At 39.3% G+C, this 12,033-nt stretch overlaps 1 protein-coding gene across 3 annotated transcripts in view; it reads right to left on the bottom strand.

Annotated features, from left to right (window-relative positions):
• Positions 1-12,033, bottom strand: part of txnrd2 (thioredoxin reductase 2) — a 63,874-nt gene that overhangs the window by 27,282 nt on the left and 24,559 nt on the right. For all 3 annotated transcript variants that reach the window (XM_062958534.1, XM_062958532.1, XM_062958533.1), the window contains exons 9-11: positions 6,644-6,663; positions 5,176-5,267; positions 4,276-4,450 (exon numbers count right to left, since the gene is read on the bottom strand). In XM_062958534.1, coding sequence (XP_062814604.1) covers positions 4,276-4,450; positions 5,176-5,267; positions 6,644-6,663 — 287 coding nt within the window. The remainder of the gene's footprint in view (positions 1-4,275; positions 4,451-5,175; positions 5,268-6,643; positions 6,664-12,033) is intronic.

The following is a 12,033-nucleotide window of genomic DNA, read 5'->3' on the forward strand; positions in this document are numbered from 1 at the left end:
TTAGGTGTTTCATACTACAGTAGAGTCTCACTTATCCAACACTCGCTTATCCAACATTCTGGATTATCCAACGCATTTTTGTAGTCAATGTTTTCAATATATCGTGATATTTTAGTGCTAAATTCATAAATACAGTAATTACTACATAGCATTACTGTGTATTGAACTACTTTTTCTGCCAAATTTGTTGTCTAACATGATGTTTTGGTGCTTCATTTGTAAAATCATAACCTAATTGGATGTTTAATAGGCTTTTCCTTAATGCCTCCTTATTATCCAACATATTCACTTATCCAACATTCTGCCGGCCCGTTTATGTTGGATAAGTGAGACTCTACTGTACCACAATCTATGTGACACGGGGGGAATACAAACACTCCAGAAATAACGTTCACATATCTCTTCAAACTTCCCGGCAGAACATCAGAAGTGTAAGGGGAAAGCAACCGAAGAGTCCCTTGGCCAACTCACAAAGGTAGAATAGAACAGAATCATTTTCGCTTGTTTGAATAAAAGCATCAAAACAAAGAGATGGCCAAAACACACAGATGATATTGTTCCATAATTGCAGGGGATATCATCAAAAAGTCTCTGCTCCTCGCTTCCAAATGGTTGGAAATATGACTGGCCAAATACATGTCCCCAATATTAAAGAGCCATTTCTCCAACAGATGAAAGGCAATCGTTCAGAAGCAGATAAAGCCTTGTTCTCTGCTGTATTAGAAGGTAGGACTAGATATGATAGGCCTATGTTACAACAACATGAACTTTGAAGAAACATCTTAATAGCAAGCGCAAGTCAACTATGGAACCAATTGCTCAGGAAATTGCAAGGGTATAATTATCAGGGGTGGAAGCAAAGTGCTCTCCTTTGTTGGAGGCTTCAAACAAATGCTAAAAAGCTTTATGTAAGCAGCTCTTTATTGCCATAGTTCCTGCACAGAAAACTAGGTTGAATTAGATGGCTTACAAACCCTTCTATGAGTCAAGGGACTCAAAGAGTTTATCTGTATATATATTGTCAAGGGTAAGAACTTGGGAAAGTTCTTAGAGTTCCCAGAGTCCCCAGCCAGCATGGCTACTGAGTTTCTGGAGTGGTGAAATCCAAAAATAAAAAGGATTTTTCTCACCTTTTAGGCAGGAAACCCCAGGGTTTGGAATCTTAAAACATCTCTTCAAGTTCAGTGTAAACAAGCCATACCAACACTTTAAATATCAGACAATAACATAAGACACCCTAGTGGTAAGAGTTTTCCAAGGACCTAAAGGCACATTTGTTGCTTCTGTCCAGTTCAAGAGGTTAAGAACTCAATGGACACCTCAAATCCTGGGGGAACATTTCTCAAGCCCTTTCCTCCTCTGTAGAGGAGGCTGGCGGGGTTACACCCAATGCTGCCAATGCTTCAACATATGGGATTCATCAAAACAAAGCTCTCTAGCAGGAAAAAAAAAACCCAAACCCCAAACTATTTTCTTGGGTAATCCAAATGGATATGGCTGAGAAGTGGGAAAAGGAAACCATTTCCAGCTTGTTTAACCCTTTCTTGGGTATCAAATCCCAATGGATCTCAGCCATTTGTATTGGGAAAAAGATTGGCAAACCATTCAAGAGGAAGCACCACAACCTCAAAGGCAGAATCCCCCAACTTAGTGTCTGATAGATAGGCTGGACTGGATCTCAGTTCGCAGCGGCAGGGCCCTGATCCTGAGTGAGATTGTGAATGCTACTTGGAGGAATCATAAACAAGCAAACAAGCATTTCTTACTCGCCTCTCCTTATGGATCATTAAAATACAGAAAATAATAGACACAGAATACGATTAATACACATCACCAATTAAAAATGCATAATCATATTAAAATAATACATTCATACTTTGGTTTTTAAGTATGATTTTAAAACCATGTGGATGGGGCCTGGCAGAAGAGATTGGTCTTTAATGCTGTTTTAAATGCAAAAAGTGTATCCAACTGTTGGAGCCCTTCCAGGTCATTCCACAACTTGGGGGTGGCTAATAAAAATGTCCTCTGGTTAATACTTGCCAGCCTAGTCCTGGCTGATTCCTAGTCACTACTGGACGGATAGGGTAGAGATGTGACCAGGACTAGCCCAACAACCAGGCCTCTGGGAATAGATGCTGGGCAGAGAGAAGTGACAGCAGAAAAGTTTGGTCTGCCTAATGTTTCATCCAAAACATAATATTTGAGAGACAACTAGAGGAAAAAGAAGCAACGAGCAAGTGAGCGAGCGAGAGATTTCTCCTTGGGTAAAACATCTAAGCAGTTGAGTCCGAATCCGAAAGGGTTCCCCAAAGGCGTGTGGTATTTCTCAGGGAGATTATTTCATGCATTTCCTGTGTGTTTTTCAAAGCCAGCCAGACAAAAACCAATTTGAAAACAACGGCCTCCCTTCATATACCAAAAGGCGAAACTTAATCTCGCTATTATGGTTCATAATGATCTGTAGGCAATTCCAAGTCAGACTGTGCCCTGAAGTCATGCACATAGGAAATCCTGAGAACCACGACTGTTGAGCCGGATTCAGGGCGACAAGCAGTTAACTTGGCAGAAGTCTGATTCCTACAGATCTCCACAAGCTGTCCCTTTTCAGTCACCAACTGCAATTGCCATTTTGGTGGACAGGAAACTCTCAACACAACTAAGTTTCCCAGTCTATTATCACAGGCACCTGGTGCAGATATGTTGATACAGAATTTAAAAGCTCCTTCAATGAATCACATAGTGACTGCACACCAATTAACCAGGACATCACAAATCTATTTCTATTATTATTATTATTATTATTATTATTATTATTATTATTATTATTATTATTATTATTTTATTATGTCACAGCAAACAAGATAGATATGCTGGATTTTGTATCACAAAATCACAAGTCGAATACTTCCCAAGTGTCTAGGACTGTGTGATGTATTATTATTATTATTATTATTATTATTATTATTATTATTATTATTATTATTACACGGGGTCTGCTTGTTGGAAGTTTGTGACACAGTGAATCTGTCAGTCTTTAGCCTGTTATGTGATGTTTGGAGACTTTTGCTTTATGGGGCTAACATGGCAACCCTCCCAAAATGTGGGAAACAGCAATCTCCATTTGGGGAGCAGATTTTATTTCTTCATGTGGGTTGAGCCATGACATATTTATCGTTCACTCCAACTTTAGGGCTACTGCCATTCAGAGGAGACAAAACCAGAAAAAGGTGATTCAACACAAAGCAGCATCATATGCTCCTACGTATTCCTGTATGATCTTGGCATGCCCCACTTTGACCCCAGGGGTGTTTTTTGTGTGTTTAGGCATTATATCAAACAGGACAGCCTTCTTTCACCCTCAGTGGTTCTTTGGATTTTGGCTTGTGGAGGATTCTCAACTTTGCAGGAAGTTCAACCTGCTGTCGCTTTCTCTATGGTACCTCTTATGCCAAACATGGGACAAACATCCTGCCAACTACACCTGGAGTCTTTCAGCGGATGGCTTCTGAATCAAGGGCAGGGCTTGGAGCCCTGCCAGATATTTAAGGCAAATCAGATAAGGTGTTTGGGAAACGGACAGATTTTGACTTTGAGAACAGCCCATATACATAATGAACAATTTCTCAATGTTTGATATTCATTGAAACTGTCGAGCGATGCCACTGACAAACAGATGGAAAGATACCTTTCAGTCTGGCTTTGCTATCTCTCTTTCCTGGAATTTCTTCCCTCCCGTCACCTCTGGCAGAGATTTGGGAAGAGGACTGCATGAAGGAGCATTTAACATTACAACATCCTACAGCCCGATATTTTGAAGTGGCAGAGGCTAGAAAGGACTCTGTCATGTGTTGCCAAAGTGTGGAGCTCAGCTCTTGAACTACCAAGGATGGGGCGACTCCAACTACTTTTATTAACCTGGTTGGTGGTACAAACCCACAACCAAACTACTCTGTTTTCCAAAGGTAATGCCCACCTACGATCATGTTCATACATATACAGATCTTGAAGATCTTCAGAAGATGGAGTGGTGGGATGCCTTCCAACTGGCAATGGTGTTGTCTTTATTTCAGTGTTATGTTAATACTTGGCTGTTCACCCAAGCATGGGGGACCTGGTGAGGGTTGGGGGTTTCTTTGGCCACATCTATTTGCCTTGAGCTTTGCTAACCCCTGGAATGAGTCCAAAGTTTCACTGCCGTTGAACTCAGCCCTTGGATTGAAAGAGACTGTTCCATATCCTTGTACTAAAAGCATGCTATACACTTTTTTTTACCTACTGCCCACATCACCGTGTCGAACTCATCCGACTTTTCTTTGCCCGAATCGAGGTATTTCCACGTCACCCGCAGTCTGCCATTGTCAGATTTCTTCACTTTCGTCGGGCTGCATTTCTTCAGAAATCTTGTCCCGTAGTCTTCCATATAGTCTGTTACCAAGTTGGCCATTTGCTACAAAAAAACACAAGTTGCAACAAACTTATAGTGACAAATCACTATAAAAAATCCAGATTGTCAGTCTTATCCAAACTCCAAAATAATGCCTTCACCTTAAATGCATTTGTTCCTGATGCTCATGCAAAAGTGGAAACGTTTTAACTTAAGAGAAAACTTCTCCCCTTGAAATGTCATGCCACAGTTTGGGGATTCTCAATGACTCAACATTGAACCTCTCTTGGGATGCATCTACATTACAGAATTAATGCGGCTTGACACCACTTTAATTGCCATGGCTTTGAAACAAACAGCATGTCATTGTTCCACTGATACCCTCATTGCAGTTGATGGTTAGAAAAAAAAGTCAACCTGTCAGGTGTAAAAGGATGAATTTACTAGTTGTATAAACTAGTAAAAACCACCCACACAGAAGAACATAAGTGCTGTTTGTTGGGGTTTGGATGCTACATTTTCCTTCGATGCTATCAGTCGCAGCCAGGAGACAAGTAAAACTAACGCCTACGTCAGCATTTGTTCTAATCCGAAATTGGAGATACCTGTCAACTTGCATCTCCTGGTTCCTCTTTTCCTGCTCAATGCATTTATTTCTCTTTCAGCAGGCATTCAATGCATTGTTTTCACTCTGAACAGAACCTACTACTCTTCACATTCCTGGTTAAATGTATTTGAACTGGGCCTGAGCTAAGGGGTCGAGCTGAATCTTTAACCTGACAAACTACCTGATCAAACCCTCGAAGTGGAATGCTCCTCATCATGACGGTGGCGTCCAGTCCAAGGCCTGTGAGAAAGCCAGCACATTCAAGCGAAACATCTGGGAAGCGGCCAGGTCAAGGGAAAAAATAATAAGCTCAGCTTGACATGAGAGAAAATCAATTAGGAAAGAATTGCAACACTCAAGACATGACACATTTGTTTTCCTAACCGTTCCTCTGCGGAAGTCTTCAGTTTGGATCTAGATGCAACGAGGATCTTTCTAATACTGCTTTTCAATATACAGTCGATCCTCCACGTTCCCTGGGGTTGGGACTTGTGGATATGAGGTCTGACTTTAAAATGTCCTTTAACCTTTCCCCAACCTCAGAGCCACAAATGCTGTTGGGCTGCAATTCCCATTATCTCCAGTTCACATGGCTGATCATCCAAAGTGATGGGAGTTGTCATTCAAAAACACCTGGGGACCCAAACTGTGTAAAAACTAAAGAGCACCAATTACTATGTAAATATATATATATATAATTGGTCCACCCTATGTATCCATGGATTCTCCATCCATGGATTCAAGGCAACCGTAAGTCTGATGTGGCCCTCAATGAAAATGAGTTTGACAACCCTGGTCTAGATCCTTCTGGAGGAAGTAGACCATGGAGTACACTTGGAAGACTTAGAGATTCCTAGAGAAAGCATCTGTGAATAATCAACCCAAAAAATGTGTAAAGCTGACTCTAGAATTAAAACACGGTCCCAACGTAGAATAATGGGGAGAATATCGGACGTTGCAAAAGAAAACCTGGGTAACTTCCCTGAACCATGAAGCTCACTGTGTAACGTAGCTTCCATCCTTTACACTGTTTACAAGGTTTCGAGGACAGGATAAAGGGAATCTCTACCTTCAATTATTTCATATTACTTGGCACAGAATTAGATTTTAAATTCTGTGCAGAACATGCAAAGCATAGGCTCAGTGCTTCAACTCTTGCATCAAATCAGCGTACAAAGGCTTTATTTAGTCTAATGTAGATGTTGCCCCATTAAACTCAGTGGACCTTACTTCCAAGTAAATATACAAAGGCCATCTATTGTAAAGCAGCTTTCTGGATAAGTTTTGTATTCAGTTCATTGTTTTGAGAACTATGGAAGCTTGAGACTAGGCAATTGAGCACAAAATTACGTGAGGCAGCTTTTGCCAGACCATCCAAATTTATACTGTATCACTATTTAAAACAGGGCAACATGAGGGAATTGCAGTTTCCCTTGTGCCCCGTCTAAAAACTCGGTGACGAGAAGAAAACTTGGCAAGAAACTTGAGCACGAGAGTCCGCAGACCATGTAGTCGGTGTCTAAATGTATTTTAATCGTGGATTTCAACAAGAGCTGCTAAGTAGTGGCACTTGGGCGGATTGAGCCTTCGCAGAAAAGATAAATATGTCAAGCCTGACAATAAATCATTACAGCTTTTACAAAAGATACAGCTGGCTCCAACAACCAACCTGTTCAAGAGAAAGGGGGAAAAAACCCAAAATGAGACTGTGCATATTGTCATAACTAAAACAAATTCTTTTTCTGGAATTTTGTGGCATGATTACAGATAAATGCCAACATAAAGGCACCACAGAATATGGATGGAGGAAAAGCAGTTTGGGTTTAAAGAAAATACACAGAGCTCAACAGTGGACAGCCCTATGATGTAAAGTTAAAATAGACGTTACATAACACGTTTGTTTGGACAAGCAGAACCTCTGAAGGAGGGATTCAATCATCGTCATCATCATTACTATTATTATTTCTTACCCACCTTTTCCCCCTATGGATCAAGGCAAATTAAAAAAAATAATACAAGCTCAAACCACAGAACACTAATTAAAATATGTAATCAGTTAAAAGAGCATATACATTCAACAATCAATGAATAATGTAAAAAGTCATAATATGGAAATAATCTGAATAGGTCTGCTGGAAGAGACTTCTCTTTACTGCTGATTTCAGTATGTACAGCATATCAAACCAATGGAGCTTTTCTGACAGGTCATTCCCTAATCTGTGGGTGACTAAAGAAACACGTCATCTGAGCAATAGTCAAGTTTAGTCTTGGCTGACTAAAGTAGATATCCCTCAGAAGAGTTTCTGGGGCAGATTATATGGGAGAAGGTGATCCCATAGATAACCGGGGCCCAAACCATGTAGGTAACAATCAACACTTTGTACTTTGCCTGGAAACTAATTTGCAGTATGAAGAGTGATTTTAATTTGTTGTCGAAGGCTTTCATGGCCGGAATCACTCAGTTGCTGTGAGTTTTCCGGGCTGTATGGCCATGTTCCAGTCTCTCCTGATCTTTCGCTCACATCTGTGGCAGGCATCCTCAGAGGTTGTGAGGTTTGTTGGAAACTAGGCAAGTGAGGTTTGCCTCAAAGGGGAACTGAACCACCTAAACTGGGCTCTACAGGCCAATGGAGACTCCACCACAGACACCAGAAGAGCTTCAAGACCAAGAACATGCAACGAGAGTAAAGACAAAGACCCACCCAGAGGAAAAGTGTTCTTACCATATATCAGGGGAACCAATGACCACATAGGGAAGCTGATGAAGAAATACAACCTACAAACTATCTACAGGCCCACTAAGAAAATCCAACAAATGCTACATTCAGCAAAGGACAAGAGGGATCCTCTTGGGATCCGTATATCATGCAACTGTGGAGAAGTCTCCATAGGGACCACCCAACGCAGCATTGCCCAGGCACAAATCAAGGAACATGAAAGGCACTGAAAAATAATCCAACCAGAGAATTCAGCCATAGCAGAGCATTGGATGAACCAACCTGGACACAGCGTATTATTGGAGAACACTGAAATGCTGGAGCACTATAACAACCACCATGGGTCCTCAAACCTTTTAAGTGGAGGGCTGGTTCACAGTCCCTCAGACTGCTGGGGGGCTGGACTATGATGAAATAGTCCAAAATTAGGATTGTTGTTGTTGTATGCCTTCAAGTCATTTCAGACCTAGGTTAACCCTAAGTCTAAAGTTTAGGACAGAGGCCAGGTCAATGATCATGGAGGGCCTTAGTTTGGGGACCCCTGATCTAGACGATCTCATAAGACCATAAGAGAACTCCAAATACCATCTAGATGGTCTCATAAGACCATAGGTAAGGAAAGGGACCCTCAAAGGCCATCTAGATGATCTCATAAGGCCACCAGAAGACCATAGATAAGGAAAGGGACCCTCAAAGACCATCTAGATGGTTTCATAAGACTATAGTTTAAGAAAGGGTTCCCCAAAGGCCATCTAGACAATCTCATAAAACCATAGATAAGGAAAGGGACCCTCAAAGGCCATCTAGACAGTCTCATAAGACCATAGGTAAGGAAAGTGACCTCCAAAAGCCATCTAGATGGTCTCATAAGGCCGTAGCTAAGCAAAGAGACCTTCAAAGACATCTAAACGATCCCATAAGGCCATAAGTAAGCAAAGAGACCTCCAAAGACCAGGTAGACTTAGGTCAACCCTAAGTCTAAAGTTTAGGACAGGGGGCAGGTCAATGACCTTGGAGGGCCGCATCCGGCCCACGGGCCTTAGTTTGGGGACCCCTGGACTACACAGAGAAGCTAGTTTGCCACAATCCAAAAATCCAAACAGAGTTGAGCCAGGACATGTTGTTATATGAGTATACACTGATCAAACCATGCAGTTCCAAACTGCATTATATGGCAGTGTAAATGGAGTAAAAAGTCACTTGTTTCAAATCCAAAGAACAGGAATCAGAAAGCTCCCAAATACGGTAAAACTAATGAATAAGAATAATGTGTTGAATGCTACTTCCGATCGTGAGCTTCAATGGCGAAGGAAAGACAGACAGACAGAAAGAATGCACAAATCTACTTCATTAAGATGACAACTCATGATGCTAGCAAACGAAGATGTGGGTGGCCCACCTCATTTGTCATTTCAAAAAGATAACGTGATGCCAGAGCAGATAATACCAATGTCATCGCTAATCCATAGAGGTACTAATAATATAATTCCATCTTTTAAAAAAGAACAGAAAAAAGGGGAAAGGAAAAAGACAAGCCAAATAATGCCAAGGGAGGCCCCGCCGAAAGTCGTCAGCTCTGCCGCTCTACCGCGACGGGTGAAGTGACAGGAATGCGCCCGGAGTGATTGTCTGAAGTGATGCCGGCAAATTTTGTGCAGACAGGACGGGCTTGCAACTGTCCGGCTCATGTAAACCATGACTCAGGTCTGAAAAAGAGATGGGCTCAGGAGGCTCAGACGGAGATTTGGCTACACAAAAGCTGGTGAAGAAGACAGACGGAGCATGACATTTCCGCTGTTGTTCGAGCGGTCGAAGAGCTAAACATTTCTTCAAGTTATTGAGTCCAAAGACTGGTTCATATATGGAAAATCGGGCAGATTTCTCCTTCCAAGACTGTATTTGGAGAGGACTTCATGAGCCCTGGATAATGGGCAGTGCTTAGGAGAGGTGGTCAAATCTGCCATAGTCACTTCTCATTAGTCCTGTATTACGTTTATTATTTTTCTCTATTATTGTTGCTACTATTATATTTATTTTACTCTATTTTTATTATTATTATTATTATTAATACATTTCAATCTTATTAGTATTATTGCATTTATTATTTTACTCTATTTATTATTACTTGTATTATTTTCCTGTATTATTTATTATTATTATTATTATTATTATTATTATTATTACATGTATTATTTTACTCTATTATTATTAAAAGGATACATTCCATTCAATCTGTTATTTTTTTACAAATATGCAAGGGTGTTTTTTATGTATTTTTCCCTTACATTTAAGGACACACTTTCCCTACTGCTATATTTCTTCAATTCTTTCCCGCCATATAAACATCTCGAAAAATACAGTACAGTATTGGAAGACCAATACAAATTAAAGAATGGGAAGAAAACTGGTTGAAAAAATTAAAATATACTTACGCATCAGACCTAAAAGAAAATTATTTGAAAATGCTGCACCGCTGGTATATGACCCCAGCAAAACTTGGAAGATTGTACAAGAATATGGACAATAAATGTTGGGAATGTAAGGCAAATGAAGGTACATTCTTCCATTTATGGTGGACATGTAAAAAAACATCGGATTTTTGGAAAAAGAATAGCGAGAATAGTTTTTGCTAGAAGCTGGAAGTTGGATACGATCCCAAATACAAATGATTGGATTATTAAAATAATGGATATAAAAGATATGGACAAATTAACTTTTTTATTAAAAGAAAACAACGGCAGAGGAATGAAGAAAACAAACTGGTCGCTTTTAGAACAGTATCTTGAGAAACTTTAAAGATACAAGCGGGAAAGAAATTATTATTAATTTTGATTTTGACAGTGTTAAGGTTAAGTCGACAGACCCAGTTTTTTTTAATGTGTTTTATCTTATAATGTGTAATCTAATCTCACATATCTACACTGTACATTTTATAATATTTACGAAGACTTGAGGATTCTGGATGAATGGATTTTAATCTTGGACATTCTTAAAATTTTACATAATGTGATTTTATTTTGTAATGGTACCTGTTTTATATGAACTTTTGTTTTGTAGATTGTTTTATATGAATTGTTGTTTTTACATTGTTTTTAGGCATTGAATTTTTGCCTATTTACTGTAAGCCGCTTTGAGTCTCCTCGGAGAGAAAGGCGGGGTAAAAGTGATGTAAATAAATAAATAAATAAATGTGTTTTTATCAGTTATAATTTTTTAACTGATTTATATTGTACTGTATAATTTTTTATATATGCGTTTTATTGTAAGCCGCCCTGAGTCCCCTGTTGGGTGAGAAGGGCGGGATATAAATATTGTAATGAATAAATATTGTAATAAATTTTACAGGAAGAGTAAGAGCGGAAGTCACGAAATTCCCAACCCAATATACCCGTCTTTTCTTTGTTTGGGAATTTTTAATTTTTTTTTTGTTGCTGCTTTTCTTGCTTTCCTATACACATATTGTTCCCCCACTTTTATGTACATATTATCTTTTTTATATATGTCTTCTTCCTTTTTTCTTTTTTCCTACTTTCTATATCCTATATTGTTCCCCCACTTTTTATGTGTCTAAATCTTTTTTTCTTTCTTAATAAAAATATTTTTTAAAAAAGAAAAAGAAAAATACAGTACCATATGTATAGATTAATACATGTATTTATATCCCACTTTTTTCTCCCAAAGGAGATTCAAATTGGCTCAGTTCTTTGGTTTAGTTGTTTTGTAACTTAGCTACTTTACAGAGTTGTGGTGAAAACAAGTATAGCAGAACTTTTTGGGATTAATTAGTTATGACTACCCTTATTACTAATTCTAACCCTAATTAATTTGATGAGTCACGAGATGATGTTTGCCATCATGTGCATCTGCACACAATTGAATTTTAACAATCAAACCACAGTCTGGGCAAGTCGGTACTGAATGCTCAGAAGGATGTTGTTAATTACCTACAACATATATTAGTGTGACTAAGGAAACAGAAATGTTCTGATCATATTTTAATATTGATGTTTTCGGTACGAATTGTGTACAATTTTCAAATCATGAATGTGTCCATGAATGTTCAGGCAAGCACCAACATCTTTAAAAATTGTGTGCATCTTAGAATTGCGGGTGCTTTTATCTATATTTCAATATATTATAGAAATGAAAATATGTATGTTTGTATCTGTTCCAGGATGGCTCCGATGTAGTTTTATGGATCTGGACCAAACTTGATACATAGACCCATCATGGCCCAACTTGAAATACTGCTCAGGTTTAGGAGGGATTGACAAAGAATTGTGAGTTGTAGTTCGCCAACATCTGAACAGGTAGGTGGATCC

This window comes from Anolis carolinensis, chromosome X (genome assembly GCF_035594765.1).
Source record: "Anolis carolinensis isolate JA03-04 chromosome X, rAnoCar3.1.pri, whole genome shotgun sequence".
Taxonomy (NCBI): Eukaryota; Metazoa; Chordata; class Lepidosauria; order Squamata; family Dactyloidae; genus Anolis; species Anolis carolinensis.